The sequence below is a fragment of the Jaculus jaculus genome, chromosome 5, assembly GCF_020740685.1.
Source record: "Jaculus jaculus isolate mJacJac1 chromosome 5, mJacJac1.mat.Y.cur, whole genome shotgun sequence".
In the NCBI taxonomy this organism is placed as follows: Eukaryota; Metazoa; Chordata; class Mammalia; order Rodentia; family Dipodidae; genus Jaculus; species Jaculus jaculus.
This window is the reverse complement of record NC_059106.1, coordinates 12,425,421-12,445,593: the sequence shown is the minus strand read 5'-3', so window position 1 is coordinate 12,445,593 and position 20,173 is coordinate 12,425,421. Positions and strand designations below refer to the sequence as shown.

General features: G+C 46.8%; 1 protein-coding gene across 6 annotated transcripts; it reads right to left on the bottom strand.

Moving 5' to 3' along the window:
• Positions 1-811: 811 nt before the first annotated feature.
• Positions 812-19,879, bottom strand: Ggps1 (geranylgeranyl diphosphate synthase 1). Of its 6 annotated transcripts, none has more exons than XM_045149705.1 (6): positions 19,657-19,879; positions 10,543-11,401; positions 5,227-5,319; positions 3,233-3,303; positions 3,048-3,101; positions 812-1,896 (listed from the first exon to the last, which is right to left on the bottom strand). In XM_045149705.1, exons 3-6 carry the CDS (start codon positions 5,294-5,296, stop codon positions 1,135-1,137), a joined length of 957 nt encoding a protein of 318 aa, XP_045005640.1. In that variant the 5' UTR covers positions 5,297-5,319; positions 10,543-11,401; positions 19,657-19,879; the 3' UTR covers positions 812-1,134. The 6 variants fall into 6 exon arrangements, with proteins under 6 accessions (XP_045005640.1, XP_045005641.1, XP_045005639.1 ...); XM_045149706.1 differs by having other exon boundaries at positions 19,693-19,766; XM_045149704.1 differs by lacking the exons at positions 10,543-11,401; positions 19,657-19,879 and adding an exon at positions 11,881-12,108.
• Positions 19,880-20,173: the final 294 nt, after the last annotated feature.

The window sequence follows — 20,173 nt, the reverse complement described above, 5'->3', positions numbered from 1 at the left end:
GTTCTTGAAGCTGTACATTAGTTAAATATAATTGTGCAGTATTTCTATTACCATGTCATATTGCTGTATGGACAAATACTCTAACCATTTTGTGATGTGAACTTATTAAATACCTTTCTAATGACAAAAATAAATAAATAAATAAAAATTAAAAAGCAGCAAAATTTGCAGGGTAGAGAGGAAGGAAAAAGAAAACGATAAGAGAAAGGCCTGGGTTGTTCCCTGCTTCATTCAGTTCTTTCAGACAGAGTTATTCTTTTTTTTCTTTTTTTTTTTTTAAGGTGGGTCAGGTATTGTGGTGTACATCTTTAATCCCAGCAGAGGCAGAGGTAAGAGGATTGCTGTGAGTTCAAGGCCAGCCTGAGACTACATAGTAAATCCCATGTTAACCAGGGCTAGTGAGAGACCCTACCTCGAGAAAAAAAAAAAAAAAAAGTGTGTGTGTGGTTGTGTGCACCACAGCATGAAAGGTGGAGGTCAGAGGACCACCTCAGGGTGTTGGTCCTCTACTTCCATCTTGTTTTTCTCTACTGAGAAGGCCAAACTGTTCCAGTTCTGGGACCCCCTGCTGCAGGACCGCTGGGATCACAGACCCATGTGCCATGTGGTCCACCTGCTGTGAGTGCTAGGGATCAAACTCCAGTAGTGAGCTCAGGCAGCCAGCACTTTCAAACACTGAGTTATCCCCCAGCCTATACTAACGTATCCTTAGCAGTGTCATTTAGGAAAGAGGAGCTCTGTGGCTTGGAACCAGCTGGACTTGTCCCATAGCCAGTGTTTGGTATGTTAGCAAATGACTCAGGAACGGCCACGCGGTGCAGCACCCGTTCACGGTGCTGGAACATAGTCATTTTTATTGACAAAGTCAGGACACTGGTGCACTTAGGCAGAGCCAGGCAGTGTCCTGCCACAGCAGCTTGTGCTGGTCACACATGGCCTATATAAATGTGGCTCCCTTTCTCTCAATTTGTGTTTTATGCATGGGGGCATTTCAGCATTGATACAACATCACTCACATCATCTATCTACTCAGTTTTTGGAAACTAATAGCTTGAAAAGGTTAACAGGCTAAAAGACAACTAATCCAAATGATGAACAAAGCTATTAGGCCCAATAAAAAATAGCTACTATAATTCACTGATTTTCTTCTCTGAACATCTGACTTAAATGCTTTACTAGAGCCACTAGGTCGGGGTTCCCACCACAGGCCTCAATTTGCTCATAGGCTTTAGATTCAAGTTCTTTAAGAGTGTTCCGAGTGTATTCAAAAGAACCTACATCCTCAAGGTAATGTACACAGTATTTCTTAATATCTATGTTTTCTGTTCTCTGTCGCAGGATGTTCTGCACCTGGCTGCTTTCTGGCCTTGACCAGATGGCATGGATAGTCGGGAACGAGAACTTTCCCTCTGTGAGGTCTTCACAGAAGCTTTTGTTCTCGCTGTATTCTTTGGAGTGCAGGTTAGCGTAGTCATCTCTGATTTGGAAGAAGAGCCCGAGTGTGTTAAGCAGTGGCTTTAAGTCTTCTTTGTAGTCAGAGAAGAGCTGCATGAGCCCTACTGCTAATCCAAACAGTCCACCCGTTTTCTTCAGGACCATAGCCTTATAGTCCTCTTCCGTGGGACAAATGTAATGGTCCCTCCAGTAAATGTCCAGGCCTTGTCCTTGATGCAGCTCCAACAGCTGGCAGGTGAAAATCTTCACTGCATCTGGGTGATCAAGGGTTAAGACTTTCTCTAGGCCAAGGAAGTACACATAATTGGCAGAATTGATGACAGATGGAATTCCATAGATGCTGTGTGCCACTGGAAAGCCACGGCGGAGTTTTGAGTTGTCTTCAATATCATCAATGAGTAAGCTGGCATTATGCAACATTTCTGTCACTTCAATGATAATCTACAAATGAAAACAAAACAAGAAAAAATTTGGTTTATTTGAATAATTTGCAACAGCACATATATATCTGTGTGTATGTGTAGTTTTGGTCTCACTCTAGCCCAGGCTGACCTGGAATTTACTATGTAGTCTCAGGTTGGCCTTGAACTCATGGTGATCCTCCTACCTCTGCCTCTCCAGTGATAGAATTAAGGTGTGCACCACCACACCTGGCTTTTTTTTTTTGTATTAATTTATTTTTATTTTTAAAATTATTTATGAGAGAGAGAGAGAGACAGAGAGAGAGAATGGGCATGCCAGGGCATCCAGCCACTGCAAACAAACACCAAATGCATGTGGCACCTTGTGCATTTGGCTTACGTGGGTACTGGGGATTTGAGCCTTGAACCAGGGTCCTTAGGTTTCACAGGCAAGCACTTAACAGCTAAGGCATGTCTCCAGCCCAACCAAGCTTTTTGTTAAAAAAATATTTTTATTTATTTATTTGCTACTAGAGAGATAGGGAGATACAGCAAGATAAGAAAGAATGGGGGCAACAGGGCTTCTAGCGCTGCAAACGAACTCCAGATTCATGTTCCACCTTGTGCATTTGGCTTTACATGGGTACTAGGGAATCCAACCTGGGTCACTAGGCTTTGCAGACAAGCACCTTAATTGTTGAGCCATAGCCATCTCTCCAGCATCTTCTTTTTGAGCCAGTGTCTCTCAACGTTGACAACCTTGGCTTCTGACTCATGATGCTACTCATTTAGCTTCCTAAATGTTCAGGTGTATGCCACCATGCTTGGCCAAACAATTTGTACTTAGTGATATTAACAAACTACTAAGGTCTCAGGTATCTTGAGATTTTACAACTAATAATTATTTTCCAGCTTCACCATAAAACACTTCATAAGCATTACACATAGTAAGGAGGTAGGAGTGTTTTATGTGAACTCCACCAGTTTCTTGGGGACTAAGAGTGAGATTAGCTGGGCGTGGTGGGGCATGCCTTTAATCCCAGCACTTGGGAGGCAGAGGTAGGAGGATCATCGTGAGTTCAAGGCCACCATGAGACTATATAGTGATTTTTCAGGTCAGCTTGTAATTGAGAGAAACCCTACCTTGAAAAACTAAAAAGAGTGAGATTAGAGCCAGACATGGTGGCTTACCTCTGTAATTCCAGCACTTGGGAGGCTGGGGTAGGAGGATCGGTCACTGTTAGTCTGAGGCCAGCAAAGGAAACACACAGGTCAGCCTGGTTTGTTAAAGGAAGACCCTGCCTCAAAAAAAAAACAAAACAAAAAACCCCCCCAAAAACAGAAAAAGAAGAATGAGTAAAGAATTGCCTAAATACCTGCAGTTTGTCTTCAGGAACTTTGAGCCAGTGATTAAATGCCTGTGAGAGTTTGGTTCTTACTTGTTTACCTGCATCAGGAAACAACACATGAGCATAAAACATGAAATATGCAGAACTCCCTTCAAAACTGATCACACTCAAAAGACACAGCCTCACCAACCCATTCCCTACTGTAGAGATTTCCTTCCACTGAAGCTAGTGAGGGTCACAATCTTTTTTTTAGGTAGGGTTTCACTCTAGCCTAGGCAGACCTGCAATTTGCTATGTAGTCTCAGGGTCATGCCCAGCTTTAATAGCATTTCCCCCCCCCCCCTGTGGTTTTTTAAGGTAGGATCTTGCTCTAGCCCAGGCTGATTTGGAATTCGTTATGTAATCTCAGGGTGGCCTCAAACTCATGGTAATGCCTCCTCAGTACTGGGATTAAAGGCGTGGGCCACCATGCCTGGCTTAATTTTTTTAAAAATTTGACAGAGGGAGGGGGAGAGGGAGGGGCAGAGTAGAGAGAATGAGAATGGGGCCACTAGGGCCTCGACCCACTGTAAATGAACTCCAGATGCATGCACCGCCCTATGCATCTGGCTTATGTGGGTACTGGGGAATAGAACCTGGGTCCAGGTCCTTTGGCTTCATAAGCAAATGCCATCTCTGTAGCCCTAGGGTCCCAATCTTAAGTGTGTTTTTCTTAAAATTAACTGCCGGTGTGGTGGGGCAAGCCTTTAGGATTACTGTGTTTTTTTGAGGCAAGCCTGGAACTACAGAGTAAGATCCAGGTCAGCTTGGGCTAAAGAGACCCTACGTAGAAAAAAAACAAAAATCCCGTAACATCTTAGGGCTGAGTGTGGTGGTGTAGGCCTATAATCCCAGCTCTTGGGATATGGAGGCAGGAGGCTCTCCACATGTTCAAGTAAGTCTGGTTACATAATGAGTTCCAGGACAGATAGGGTTACAAAATGACACTGTTTTAAACATAAGAAAAAAAAAAAACAGGGTGTGGTGGCACATGCCTTTAATCCCAGAATTTGGGAGGCAGAGGTAGGGTTGCCATAAATTTGAAGTCGGCCTGTGACTACATATTGAGTTACAAGTTAGCCTGAGCTAGAGTGAGAGCCTACTTCAAAAAAAAAATAAAAAAAATTCCAACACTACACACACACACACACACACACAGAGAGAGAGAGAGAGAGAGAGAGAGAGAGAGAGAGAGAGAGAGGAGAGAGATCCATGTGCTGTTGCAAATCATTCAAATAAAGTGAAATTTTTCTTGTTTTGAGATTATCATTGAAGTGCCAAAAAATGTTGCATAATGCCAGTTTACTCATTCATAATACTGAAGACAACTCAAAACTGGGCTAGAGTTAATAACCTGCCTCAAAAAAAAAAAAACAAAAAAAACAAAAACAGCTGGGCATAGTGGCGCACACCTTTAATCCCAGCACTTGGGAGGCAGAGGCAGGAGGACCGCTGTGAGTTCAAGGTCACCCTGAGACTACATAATGAATTCCAGGTCAGCCTGGGCGAGAGTGAGACCCTACCTCAGAAAACCAAAAAATACAAACAAAAACAAAAAGCGACCAAAAATGTCAAAGAAACAAAACCTCTATATTGCAAAGTTCTATTCATAATTTCTTTTAAAAAAGTATTTTATTTGACACACAGAGAGAGAGAGAGACAGACAGAGAGAGAGGGAGAGAGACAGAAGCAGAGAGAATGGGCCTGAAGCTACTGTAAACAAACTCCAGATCCATGTGCCACCATGTGCATCTGGCGTAGTGGCTACTGGGGAATCCAACCTGGATCCTTAGGCTTCACAGGCAAGTCCCTTAGCTGCTAAGCCATCTGTCCAACCCCCATAATTTCTTAATTATAATTTCATATGTATCACTTTAAATAGAAACACAAGAACTAGTAAATCTATCCTTTTTTGTTTGCTAACATTTGAATGACTGCTACTGTGTAAAAACTGTGCTGTTGGGCAATAACTGAGCCATTACCTGGTAATTGAAGCAAGTACTTGTAGGGCTCTAGAAGAATTCTTTGTACAGTTTCTTGAGTCGTCTCCATGGTTTGTAAATTTCAAAGCCAGTCTGTCAAAGAGAAACAAAGTGATTCTACGAACCAGGTTGTCGTTAAGTAACAAACTGTAAAGGGATTTGTACTGCAAGGGCTTTTTCCTTTTTCCTGACTCAGGGTCTCACTCTAGCCCAGGTTGAGCTGGCACTCACTCTGTAGTTCCTGGCTGGCCTCAAACTCACAGCAATCCTTTAACTTCTGTCTCCTTAGTGCTAGGATGAAAGGCATGTGGCATGCCTGGCTTCAAGGTGCTGTTGAAAGGCAGATTTTATTTCATTTATAAACTATTTTATTTTTTATTTATTAGAGAGGTGAGGGCAACAGACAGGTAGAGAGAGAGAATGGGTGTGCCAGGGCATCCAGTCAATGCAAATGAACTCCAGATGCTTACGGCACCTTGTGCATCTGGTTTCCGTGGGTCCTTGGCTTTGCAGGCAAGTGCCTTCATTGCTGAGCGACCTCTCTAGCGCTTTATAAAATATTTTAACTGATTTGCATGTACCTGTTATGTATGGGTGTGCCAGGGTCTCTTGCTGCTGCATCTAAGTGCCAGATACTTGCACCAGTTTGTACATGAATGCTGGGGAATGGAGCCTGGGAGGCAGAGGAAGGAAGACTGAAGCGAATTTGAGGTTTTTTTTTTTTTTTTTTTTTGAGGTAGGGTCTCACTCTAGCCCAGGTTGACCTGGAATTCACTATGGAGTCTGAGGGTGGCCTTGAACTCATGACGATCTTCCTACCTCTGCCTCCTAAGTGCTGAGATTAAAGGCGTGTGCTACCACACCTGGTTGGGCCATTGCTTTATTTTCTTAAAAAAGTATTTATTCATTTGAAGCAGAGAGACAGAGAGAGAAGAAAGAGGTAGAAAGAATGGGTAAGTCATTGCCCAAAACAACAACAACAACAACAACAACAACAACAACAACAACAAAAATCTGGTGAGTTCGAGGCCACCCTGTGGCTCCATAGTCAATTCCAGGTCAGCCTGGGCTAGAGTGAAACCCGATCTTGAAAAACCAAAATAAAATAAAATAAAATAAAGCAAGGTGCTTGCTTGCAAAGTCTGCTGCTGGCCCAGGCTCCATTCCTCAGCATTCATGTACAAACTGGTGCAAGTACTTGTTTATATGCAAGCAGAGTGTGGTGGTTTGATTCAGGCATCCCCCAAAAAGTTAGGTATTCTGAATGCTAACCCCCCACCCAGCTGATGACAATTGGAAATTAAAGGCTCCTGGAGGTAAATTGTTGGGGGAGGGCTTATGGGTGTTATAGCCAGTTTCCCCATGCCAGTGTTTGGCACACTTTCCTGTTGCTATGGTTCACCTTACGTTGCAATGGGGTGATGTCCACCTTCTGCTCATGCCAACATTTCCTCCTGCCATCATGGAGTTTTCCCTTGACCCTGTAAGCCAAAATACTCTTTTTTTCCCAAAAGCTGCTCTTGGTTGGGTGATTTCTGTCAGCAATGTGAAACTGACTGCAATACAGAGAAAGGGAGGAGTGTACCAGGGCCTCTTGCCACTACAAATTACTCCATATTCATAAAGCATATGGCTTTATGTGGGTACTAGGGAATTGAACATGGGCCATTAGGCTTTACAAGCAAGTGACTTGGAGCATTAAGCCATCTCCCAAGCCACATTCATCTTTTTTATGAGGTAGGGTTTTGTTTTAGCTCAGGCTGACCTGGAATTCACTATGTAGTCTCAAGGTGGCCTCAAACTCATGCCAATCCTACCTGTGCCTCCCAAGTGCTGGGATTAAAGACATGGGCCACCACGCCCAGCTCATCTATCGATTTTTGAGACAGGTCACACATAGCTAAGTCTGGGCTTCTCTGTACTGGGATTACAGAAATGTGCCAACATGACCAGCTTGAGTCATGGAATTGCTGAGGCTCCTTTATTCTTGATCTCCATTTCTCTGCCATATCTGTTTCTACTTTAATCCTTCCGGTGGAGGTTTTGGTTTCCTAATAGCTATGATATATTTGGTGTGCTGAAGAAATTTATTAGTTTTGTGTTTTCTTCTTGGGATGGGTATCATTTGGTGTCTAGGATCACAAACCCACCATGCCCAGCTCATCTTTTTTTGTTGTTGTTGTTGTTTTTGGTTTCTCAAGGTAGGGTGTTACTTTAGCTCAGGCTGACCTGGAATTCACTATGTAGTCTCAGGGTGGCCTTGAACTCTAGGTGATCCTTCTACCTCTGCCTCCCGAGTGCTAGGATCAAAGGCGTGCGCCACTATGCTTGGCCTATGATTCTGAATAAAGGAAATGAAGCTAAACATTCTTTGTGTCACTTGGATCAGTCACAGGTCTTTGATTCACTGATTCTGGGCAGGACAGTGAGAATGTGGGTTTTTTAAGCACCAGTGACAACTGTGACCCAGCTGCTTGAGGGTCAGAGAGACTGGAACCAGCCCATCAACCAGCACAGTCCAGGGTGCTCTGTACTCACTGTGCAGGCAAGAATGTGTTCCAGGTTCTGCCCTATTTGGTTCATTTTTTTAAAATTATATTTGAGAGGGTGGGAAGGAGGGAAGGAAAGAAACACACACAAACACACACACACACACACACACACACGGTGGAGGGGGGAGAATGTGTATGCTGGGGTCTCCAGCCATTGCTAAGGAACTCCAGATGCATGTGCCCCCTTGTGCATCTGGCTTACATGGATTCTGGGGAATTGAACTTGGGTCCCTAGGCTTTGTAGGCAAATGCTTCAACCACTATGCCATCTCTCCAGTCCTATTAAGTTTTGAAATTCATCTTAAAAAATTTATTTATTTATTTGAGAGCAATAGACAAAGGCGGGGGGGGGGAGAAATGACAACAGTGAAGGTAATTATGGAACAAGATCAAATTTAGAATAAAAAAACATCTTTCTTCTTGTATCTATATAGTATAATGTTGGGACATGCACTTGTCTGTAGATGCATGTGCCCTGAGTGCACAAGTGGAGGCCAGTGTCCCACGCTATGGCTCAAGTGCATTTCTACCAATAGCCATTTGCCTGGACATTTGTTTATGTGTACACTTACACCGTGGGCCAGAGAGCAGAATGTTTTGCCAAGCATGAGATTAGATATGACCTGAGGTTCTGGGAAATGAGAAAGAAGTAACATTTTGAGCTAGAGGCTAAAGATTTGACTGTTCTTTGCTCAATGTAGGAGGATGTGGCTTTCTCAAGAGATCCTGTGTAAATACTGGCATTTTTCTGCTTGCATTCTTGTGCTCTGAGAAGTATAAAATAGCTGAACTAAATAAAGTTGGGGCTTCAGTATTCACTGACTTTCCTCCGGAGTTCATGTTTGGTTTCTCGTCTTTTTTCCTTCATCCTCATTCCCCCCTCAGGTTCGACTCTGCTAGTGGGCTATGGCATATTTCCTTGAGGCTGAGATGGGGGTTTCTTTCTCAACCCTGAGCTACTGTTCCTCAGCAAGGTCCTGTAATTCTGTCTTCAACCACCACCCCAGCAGAGTGGGATTACAGAAGTGTATGGTCACACTAAGCTTTATTTTTAAAAATATTTCATTTTTATTTATTTATTTGAGAGGGAGAGGGAGGAACAGAATGGGCACACCAGGGCGTCCAGCTGCAGTAAACAAACTCCAGATGCATGTGCCACCTTGTACATCTGGCTTACATGGGTCTTGGAGAATTGAACCTGGGTCCTTTGGCTTTGCAGAAAAGCGCCTTCACCATTAAGCCATCTCTAGAGCTCCACATCAAGCTTTAAAAAGTAGGTTCTGGGGAGCTGAACTTGGTCTTTGCTCTGAGTGGCCCTCATGCTTAAGCAACAAGTGCTCTTCAAGGTGAGCCATCTCCTAGTCCTATTGTCTTATTTGTGTTGGGAAACCAATCCAGAGCCTTACACTTCTGAGCTAAATCCCCAGGCCCTGAAAAGTTCTTCTACATCAGGAACTGCCTTTTTAGATTATGTAAGGAAGCAAGAACTACATAAATATGTTTTCATAGCCTGCAAAACACATCTCACATCTGACTTAATAATGGAGGAGACCACCTTTCAGCTTTTTGTTTTGAGGCAGGATCTTCTTCTTGCCCTGGCTGACCTGTAACTCATTCTGTAGCCCAGCTTGGCCTTGAACTCATAGAGATCCTCCTACTTCAGCCTCCCAAGTGTGAGGCTACAGGTATAAGCGATTACATTTAGCTGAAAAGAGACATCAAAGTGAATCTTTGTTTACATTATTTTTTTTCAAAAAATTTATATTTGCAAGCAGAGAGAGACAGAAGAGTAACAGAATGAGAATGGGCACATCAGGGCCTTCAGGCACTGCAAACGAACTGCAGATGCATGTGGAACCTCCTCTGCGCATCTGGCTTACGTGGGGTACTAGAATATTGAACCTGGGTCCTTAGGCGTCCCAGGCAAGCGTCTCAACCACTACAGCCCCTGTTTACATTCTTAAGAATTTTTGGTCTGATGTTCTTCCTATACTTAGGAGACTATTAATGAATTTGAAAACTGTTCTTTGTTCACTCACAATGTAATAATATGCATGTAAGTCAACATATGCTTTTTAAAAGTATTTATTTACTTGAAACAGAAAAAGACACAGAGATAGCTAAGCGTGGTGGCACACACCTTAATAAAAGTAGCATAGGGCTGGAGAGAGAGTTTAGCGGTTAAGGGACCCAGGTTTGATTCCCCAGTACCCATATAAAGCTAGATACACAAAGTGGTACATGAATCAGGAGTTTGTTTCCAAGAAGCTAGAGGCCCTGGCATGACTCTAGCCCAGGCTGACTTGGAATTCACTATGTAATCCCAGGGTGGCCTCAAACTCACGGTGATCCTCCTACCTCTGCCTCCACAGTGCTGGGATTAAAGGCCTGCACCACCATGCCTGGCTTGGAAGGTGATCTTTTAGTAATTAAAAAATGAAGACATCAAAATGAGAGAGACTGACTGCGAGGAAGAGGGGATATAATGGACAGTGGAGTTGTGGAGGGGAAAGTGAGGGGAAGAAGAAATTATGGTTTATTGTCTGTAATTATGGACCTTGCCAATAGCAATAATAAAAAAGAATGATCCTTCTTTCCGCTAAGAATCTTGCAAGATATCCCACTGCTAATTGGACTAATGACGGGATACCAATTTTGGAGACAGGGCCTCTGTGGTTCAGACTGTCCTGGTTCTCTCAGTAATACTCGTTCCTTAGTTTCCAAAGGGCTAACAAAGCCTAAAAGGCTGGTCAGCCCTACTCACCTTCCGCAGCCTCAGGTGTGCGTTCATACTGGGAAAGCTCCACCCTGGCCCAAGGGTTTCCAACTTGTTCTCTGGGGCTGTCCTTTCCTTGCGCTGAACAGCTTACAGACGCTGACCCTTCCGCTCTGTCCTCGTGCTGAGCGCTCCACCCAGCCCAGCGCTAGACCTGAGCTCACTCCACCACCTGTCTCAGCGCTAGATCTGAGCTCACTCCACCACCTGTCTCAGCGCTAGACCTGAGCTCACTCCCCACCTCGTCTCAGCGCTAGATCTGAACTCACTCCACCACCTCCTCTCAGCGCTAGATCTGAACTCACTCCACCACCTCGTCTCAGCGCTAGACCTGAGCTCACTCCACCACCTGTCTCAGCGCTAGATCTGAACTCACTCCACCACCTCCTCTCAGCGCTAGATGTAAACTCACTCCACCACCTCGTCTCAGCGCTAGATCTGAACTCACTCCACCACCTGTCTCAGCGCTAGATCTGAACTCACTCCACCACCTCCTCTCAGCGCTAGACCTGAACTCACTCCCCACCTCCTCTCAGCGCTAGATCTGAACTCACTCCACCACCTCGTCTCAGCGCTAGATCTGAACTCACTCCACCACCTCGTCTCAGCGCTAGATCTGAACTCACTCCACCACCTCGTCTCAGCGCTAGATCTGAGCTCACTCCACCACCTGTCTCAGCGCTAGATCTGAACTCACTCCACCACCTCGTCTCAGCGCTAGATCTGAGCTCACTCCACCACCTGTCTCAGCGCTAGATCTGAACTCACTCCACCACCTGTCTCAGCGCTAGATGTAAACTCACTCCACCACCTCGTCTCAGCGCTAGATCTGAACTCACTCCACCACCTCGTCTCGCTACGCTGTGCGATCACGGCGCGGTCCCCAGCCTCGCCCGTGGCTAGCGGTCACGCTCACGCCCACGCCGGAAGAACGAAGGTGCCTGCTAGCGCCTTAGCGCAGGAAGCTGGCGCGTGAACAGCGTGCACGCGAGGATGCCACGCGCGGCGCCGCTTTCCTTTCCCGAGGACAGTCAGTCTGGTTTCAGAATTGCCCAGCGGAGACCGAACGCAGGGACGCGCACAGCGAACATTTCCGCTCTCAACTCCGGGCGAAGACGACTCCGCGGGAAACCTCGCCCGGGCGGGGGCTCAGAGAGCTCCACAGGGGATTCGAACCGCCGCACACAGGCCCGCTCTTCACCGGCGCGGCCCCTCTTCCGCCCCCGCGTCCACACTGGGGTCGGCCGTGCCCCGGAGCAGGGTCAGCATCCGGGCACTCACCGCCTCCCCCCGCCCCGCCCCCGATCCGGGTTCCTCGCCGCTCACCGTTCCGAGGTGATCTCACGACTTCACGCCGCGGCTCCGGGGACTAGCGGTACGCAGCACACCAACTTCCCACTCGTAGTTCAGACCATGGCTCCTCCCGACGCCGAAACGACGCCCTCCCCCAACTTCACCACGGAACTCTCCGCCCTTCTCAGCGGCCGCCGCCGCCGCCGCCGCATCACTAGGTGCAAGAAAATGCGCCATCCCGGCCACACTGCGCAAGCGTCGTTTGCCACCTCCCCGGCGCCCTGTGGCCACGCCCCGTCGCCCTCCCATCCCCTTGCCGTTCCAGCTCAGGCAGGCGAGGGGCATTGCAGTCTCATCTGCGGGGGTTTTCCTTTTAGCATAGAGGAATGGACTACAGTTCCCAGATCACTGAGTCCCCAAAGACCACCAAAAGAGTTGGACACTTAGGCAACAGCAAAGAGCTTTATTTCTGGCTTAAGCTCAGGCTCCAGACTTCACCAACGCAGTGGGTCCGTCCAAGAGCCCGGAATGGCAGTTGGGAGAGGCTTATCTTGGGGTTCAAACAGGGAAAAAGGTAATTTCCAGAATGGCATTTACATGATTGGTTGACATTTAGAAAGAGCATACAAGTTACAAGCTGACTGCTTAATGTTCAAACTTATCTATGACCACAAGAATGTGTAACACCTACTTGGTCCTTTTTGATTGGCCCATTAGAGGATGCGGGTGCTGGGCAGTCTAGTTTTTCCAGCACCTGCTAAACTCTTATCAGGAAACAGAAATTTTGGCCTACTAATGACTCTGAAGCCTGTCATGGTATTACTCTGGTATCATTTCCCCCTCTTCTTGTAAGTTAAGAGGGTCCAATCTTGGGTCCTTACTAGGGGATGAGCTCTAAGGGGTAGTATTGTATCCTGAGTATCAAAAGCTGTACTGTGTTAATCCTTTCCTTAACAAAGGAGATCAATTTACTGATTATGCATGGCCCACAGGTCAATAATAACAAGAATAAGACAGGTTTCCGGCTGGAGCGAAAGTAGGGTTGTTAACCAAGGGACCAATTAAACAAATTTTCATACTCAGGCTTTTATTCCTGTTCTTTCTTTGATTCTTTTTCTTAGTATAGCCATTGAATCTCAAATGAGCCCTGAATGGTTGATATAAAAACAACATTCTTCTCCGAGGGCTGAGCATAGACCCCACCTGCTGCATGAAAAGGAGGTCTTACCCTCGCCTGTTTTGGAGGGTTACTTATGCAAGGGAATTGAGAAACTTCTCTAGTCTGCTGATGGACTGCTCAATGTCTTTGAGATGTGTATTAATTAATAGAGGCTCTCAATACTTTGTAGTTTTTATCCTGTAGAATAAGAGCTGAAGTCCCTACCCCTGTAGCACCCGCCATTCCTAATCCTATCAGGGATGAAATGAGAATAGCAGTTGCCCATATTGCCCTCTTTGCCTTATGAGTAGGGAGAGTGAGTGAGTTCCATTTGTGATTCTGTATGATAAGTCATATGAGGGAACAACTGTACCAGGATAAAGTAACTATGATGGGTGTAAATAACGGTTCTGTGAATGCAAGGGGTTAGTCCCATGGTACAAGCCCACCATCCTGGGGAGCCTGCATAATAGGTTTCATTTTTTATCTATAGGGTCTGGTTACAAACATTTGGGGTAGTGGAGATTGGGATGGAGGGTGTCCGGTTATGGGCATTATGGGTGCTGGTAAATTAGGGAGCCTAGTGGCATTTAGGGGTGAAGGCACCAGGAAGGGGTTTGGGCCTATGCCTATTGAAGGTGTTAGAGCCATCTTTTCTAACTGTAAGGTAAACAATATCCCCTCATGAAGTCCTGCAGTGACATACAAATGCAGTCCCATGTTTTACCAAGTTCCCAGCCCTTCTGACTTTTGCCTTTTTCCATGAATTTTAACTGTAGGGTGTCAGTTTTTCCTTGCCTGGATAGCATAATCAAATCTGTCTTAACAGTGGACCATTTAGAGGCAATGGTTTCACAGCCCCACACAGCGCAAAAGTAGGCCTCTGGTCTCCACATTTTGGGGTCTGTTTGGCCCCTGGGCAAACATAAAAGTGGCACCATCTGCACGTGGGACAGGAGTCCTGGGAGGACCTTTGGGGATGGGTCCAGGATCCTTCTGCCAGCTGGCAAAGGTCAAATGTGACATCAGGGAACCAAGGGGACATGGGTCCTTGTGAGGGGGCCAAAGAGATTTTGGTCCCCGTCTGAGGATTAATGACCCATGTTTGGTTATAGGGAGCATGTGGGTTAGGAGTACATATAGTTAGGGGCATGGTCAGGATTAGGAGCGTTTGAGTCTGAGCTTGAGTGGGGTGCTGCATTCCTGGTAGACTTTCAATTGAGCCTTGTAGTCCTTGGGTGAGCTAGGGGATCCGCTAAGTGGATGTGTGTGTGGTTACGATGACACTGTAAAGTCCCTTACAATGAGGTTCGAGTCTCTCGTGGCAATGGCAACTAACGCAGACCCAATCCTTCTGTCGATATTTGTGGCATGACGGCGATGTCCAGTCTAATAGATGGTCTACAAGCGTGGCCACGCTTCTTTGTGTGCACGGGCTAGTGTTTCAAGGGATTCAAGCAAATATTGTCAAATTCAGCAATTAGTTCTGCTTTTAAACTGGGCAAGATAAGGGGTGGTCTGCCAAACATTACTTCACAAGGGGTTAGTCACATCATATCGGGCGTATTTCGCACCCTGTAGAGGGTGAAGGGGAATAGAGCCATCCAGTCCCTGCCAGTCTCCATGGTTAATTTAAAATATTTTGTTTTTACTTACTTGAGAGACACAGAGAGACAGGCAGAGACAACAGGTGCACCAGGGCCTCTAGCCACTGCAAACGAACTCCACATGTGTGTGGCCCCTTGTGCATCTGGCTTATGTGGGTTCTGGGGAGTTGAACCTGGGTCCTTTGGCTTTGCAGGTAAGCACCTCAAGCACTAAGCCATCTCTCCATGGTTAATTTATTAAGGGTCTCTTTTAGAGTCCTATTCATTCTTTCTATTTGTCCTGAACTTTGGGGTATACATGCACAATGTAATTTCCAATTTGTCCTCAGAATCTTAATTACTTCTTGTGTTACCTGTGAAATGAAGACTGGTCCATTATCTGAACCCAAGAGAGCTGGCATGCCATACCTAGGGAGAATGTCAAGTATCTTCTTAGTTACTCATGTTTGATAGGGAAGGCTTCAGTCCACCCTGAAAAAGTGTCTACAAAAACTAGAAGCTATCTATAGCCATACTTTCCTGGTTTTCCCTCAGTAAAGTCCAATTCCCAGGGGGCTCCTGGTTTGGAGCCTCTCAGCCGAGTTCCTTGTCCCTTAGGTTTGTTATCAGCATTGGTGAGTTTGCAGCTCAAGCACTTTGAGATATCTTCAAGCAGTGGCCTTAGATTTAGTATCTTAAGATGAGCATTCCTGATGAGGTCCTGTCTTCCTTACTCCCAGGTGGGTAGTCCGATGGATATGGTTGAGGAGGGCTTTAGCCCATTGTTCCAGCAAGATTAATTTACAGTCTCCAGTCTTCCACCAACCTTCCAATTTTTGAGTCATGGGAACCTTGTATATTAGTTTTCAGTCCTCTTTTGAATAAGATGGGGGTCTCTGGAAGTGTTGGGGCCCTAGGTCCGGCAACAGGGCCATTCTCAATTTGGAATCTGAATCAGAGCCCAAAGCAGCCTTTTTGGCAGTCTCATCTGCTCTCTGGTTCCTCCGGCTGTGGGGGTGTGTGCTCTCTGGTCGCCCAAGCAGTGGATTACGGCTAATCCGGCAGGTAGCCACAAGGCTGTCAGTAAATGCAAACTTTCTTGTTTATTTTTAATAGTCTTTCCTTCTGCTGTGAGGAGGCCTCTCTCTTGGTAAATGGCCCCATGTATGTGGGCAGTGGCAAATGCATAGCGACTATCTGTATAAATATTTAGCCTTATTTTCCTCACCTAATTTCAAGGCCTCAGTCAGGGCAATGAGCTCTGCCCTTTGGGCCGAAGTACCCTTGGGTAAGGCAGCCACCCATAATATTTCAGTCTCAGTCGTTACTGCTGCTCCTGCATACCTCTGTCCATGCTTCATGAAGCTGCTGCCATCTGTGTACCAGGTAGCCTCGCCACTTGGTAATGGTTGGTCAGGTCCTCTTTGATGTTATGGGCCTGACTCAGGATCACAACATAGTCGTGCAGAGGCGCCTCTAGGTCTATCCCAGGCAGCAGGGTGGCCCGGTTCAGGGCCACACTTGGGAGGAATTGGATCCGCAGGGGATTCCAAAGCAAACTTTGGTAGTGAGTTATACCGGCATTGCTCATTCACCCAACAGGTGGTTGTCTGAGGACCCCTTCTATAGCATGTGGGGTAATGACATGAAGGTCTTGCCCTAAAATCAGCTTACCTGCATCTTTAACTAATTGAGTGGTAGCTGCCACAATCCTTAGGCAAGGCGACCAGCCAGCCACTCCTAGATCTGGTTTTATTGACAGATAACTACTGGTCGGTTCCAAGGTCCAAGGTTTTGGGTTAGGACCACCTTTGCAATGCCTTTTCTTTCATCTACATAGAGGCGGAAGGGCTTGTTGATGTCTGGCAACCCTAAAGCAGGAGCCATCAGGAGGCTTGCTTAATGTCTTTGAATGCTTGATCTTGGGCCTGGGACCATTGAAAGGCGTCACCCTCTTTGGTCAGTTCACATAGGGGCTTGGCTAGTTCAGCAAAGATGGGGATCCAGAGGCAGCAAAAGCCTGCTGACCCCAGAAACTCACGTACTGCCCTGCTTGTGGTGGTAGTGGGTATACTCAACACAATCTCTTTTCTAGGCTCTAATAACCATCTTTGCCCATCTTTGAGGATATATCCCAAGTAGGTCACTTCTTGTAGGCATATTTGGGCTTTTTTAGCAGAGGCAAGTAGCCTAAGTCCTCCAGGGTGGTAAATGGGTCCTCTGTTCCAGTCTAGCAGGCCTACATGGAGGAGGTTATCAGCTCAGTTCCAGCAAGATTTCCCAGTGACTTTGCAGCCCAAGTATGTGGAATCTTCAGCAACAGGTTCTTGCCATCTATTCGTGGTGGGAAACCAAGGACCTCGGCAATGGCCTATAATATTTTGGGGTTGTCCCCATTTGTCAGCAAGGTGGGATGTCCAGATCAAAAGAAATATGGGTTCCTATTTTAGTGAGCACATCTTTCTCCAGCATAGGAGGACTCTGGTATAATCATGAAGGAGTGGGGTACCTGGCCCAAGCTGAGGTCCAGTGTTCTTTGGGTAGTCCGTGAGTATTGGTTCATACCAGTGACCCTTTGAACCCAAGACTTCTTGGCAGACAATTTACCTTGAGGTTCCTTCAGCACTGAATGCTGTGCACCAGTATGTATTAGGAAATTTATTGGTGTTCCCTCCACTTTTAGGGTTACCCTGGGCTTATCCTGTCTGTAATCATTGAGTTCCTCCAGGTCTAGAACTTGTACATGGTCCATGTTCCTGTCAATCCTGTCAATCTGTGGAGAATTTTCAGGACAATCTCTGACACAATGTCACATTTTCTTACAGTAGGCACAATGATTACGTTGGAGCCTAGGTCTCTCATTTTGAGGTCCCCTCTTACCTTGGTTGGTGTTAAGTTTCTTTTCTTTTTTTAAAAATTTTAAAAATTAATTTATTTGAGAGCAACAGAGACAGAGACAGAGACAGAGACAGAGAGAGAGAGAGAGAGAGAGAGAGAGAGGGGGAAGGAGGGAGGGAGGGAGGGAGAGAGGGAGGGAGAATGGGTGCACCAGAGCCTCCAGCCACTGGAAGCACACTCCAGATGCATGTGCCCCCTTATGCATCTGGCTAACGTGGGTCCTGGGGAATCGAGCCTAGTACCAGGGTCTTTAGGCTTCACAGGCAAATGCTTAACTGCTAAACCATATCTCTAGCCCGGTGTCAAGTTTCTTGAATTGCGGATCCTTTCTCCTGGAGACTCACTTTGCGGGTGTTCTTTTCATTGGCTGAGTCTATGGTGTGAACTTGATGCTCCTCTGGACTTTCCCTATTGTTATAGACTTGCTCGCCAGGGCGACTAGCTCCTGTATACTCGTCTGCTAACCTATCTAATTTCTGTATTTTTCTTCTTATATCTGGTGCCGCATGGTTGACAAAACTAAGTATGACGGCAGTTGTATTTTCAGGTCTCTCTGGGTCCATGTGCCTATATATACCATAAGCTTTCATGAGCCTTTCTAAAAAGGCAGCAGGCGATTCATCTTTTCCTTGCTGCACATTGCTAAGTTTGGTCAGATTAGTGTGCCGCCTGGTGGTTGCTGCCGCAGACCTGGAGTCTACCCTTACCTTCTGTGGTGTGGAAATCCCAGTCAGGTCTGGTCAGCTGGAAGCATGTGTCTATTATACCTGGTTTTTGGCTTGGGGGGGGGGGTCCCATCTACCCCTGGGACCAGTTCATGAGCTTTAGTTTGGATTCTTTCCCTTTCTTCTGTAGCAAAGAGGATCTCCAAAAACTGTTGACAGTCATCCCAAGTTGGTAAGTGGGTGAAAATTATAGAATCTAATTAATCTATTAAAACCCCAGGTTTCTCAAGAGAATTTTGGGGTTTGCATCTTTCAGTTATGAAGATCATGGTGGCAAAAGGCCGATAGTGATGAGGTTGATTGCCTTGTTGGTCAGAGGCCCCAACACTCTTTAAAGGGAAGGCCTGGGTACAGTCAGCCTGTTGGCTCCGCTGGACCCTACTTCGGGTATGAGGGGGACTGCCCTGCTGATGGTAGGAGTTGAGTTTGTCCCCCTTGTCTGGTTCCTGGGGAGGTTCTGGGAATTCAGGCTGGGGCTAGTCTGGAAGGAAAATAAGATCTTCCCTAGAGGGTCCCTGCAAAACAGGGTAGAAAGGGGCAGAGGGAGTAGGGATGGGTTTCTTTTCTTGTAGGGCCCAAACAGTAGCAGTGCTGGCCTGAGGAACAAAAGGTTTTAACCAAGGAGGGGGGAATCTCAAGAAGGCCTTGCCACACAACAATGTAAGGAACTTGGTCTGGGTGACCAGGTCTGCCAAAGATGATTCCCTGGGCCTGATGAATGGTCGGTAGGTCAAAAGTGCCTTCAGTTGGCCACCCAATGTTGAAGGTCAGTCATTTACTCCTGCAAAAGACATTTAACTTTCCCTTAACTTCTAAGCTCAGGTTATGAGCACGGTCCTTAACTTCCTTTAAATGGTCCCCTAGCAGAGAAAGGGGTCTCACCTGCGTCTGCCCCATCTCTTTAGACACAGTCACAAACACGACACAACTGACAAGCACAATGAACATACAGAGAAAAAGAACAAATCCTCCTGGCCACCGGAGGCAAAACAAAGTGAGATGTCGGCCTCTTGCCATATGCCGGAGCATCCTGCTTCATCTCTGCAAGTTCACTAAGCGGATAGAGTGCCCTCCACGTGGACCTGGGACACTCAGGAACCACTGCCCAGGCAGGGTGGCTGCCAGCGGTGTGTCTACCAGACTCGGGAAAAGCTTCATCGTGGCCCAAGGGTTTACAACATGTTCTCTGGGGCCGTCATTTCCTTGCGCTGAACAGCTTACAGACGCTGACCCTTCAGCTCTGTCCTTGTGCTGAGCGCTCCACCCAGCCCAGCGCTAGACTTGAGCTCACTCCACCACCTGTCTCAGCGCTAGATGTAAACTCACTCCACCACCTCGTCTCAGCGCTAGATCTGAACTCACTCCACCACCGGTCTCAGCGCTAGATGTAAACTCACTCCACCACCTCGTCTCAGCGCTAGATCTGAACTCACTCCACCACCTCCTCTCAGCGCTAGATCTGAGCTCACTCCACCACCTGTCTCAGCGCTAGATCTGAACTCACTCCACCACCTCGTCTCAGCGCTAGACCTGAGCTCACTCCACCACCTGTCTCAGCGCTAGACCTGAACTCACTCCACCACCTCCTCTCAGCGCTAGATGTAAACTCACTCCACCACCTCGTCTCAGCGCTAGATCTGAACTCACTCCACCACCTGTCTCAGCGCTAGATGTAAACTCACTCCACCACCTCCTCTCAGCGCTAGACCTGAACTCACTCCCCACCTCCTCTCAGCGCTAGATCTGAACTCACTCCACCACCTCGTCTCAGCGCTAGATCTGAACTCACTCCACCACCTCGTCTCAGCGCTAGATCTGAACTCACTCCACCACCTCGTCTCGCTACGCTGTGCGATCACGGCGCGGTCCCCAGCCTCGCCCGTGGCTAGCGGTCACGCTCACGCCCACGCCGGAAGAACGAAGGTGCCTGCTAGCGCCTTAGCGCAGGAAGCTGGCGC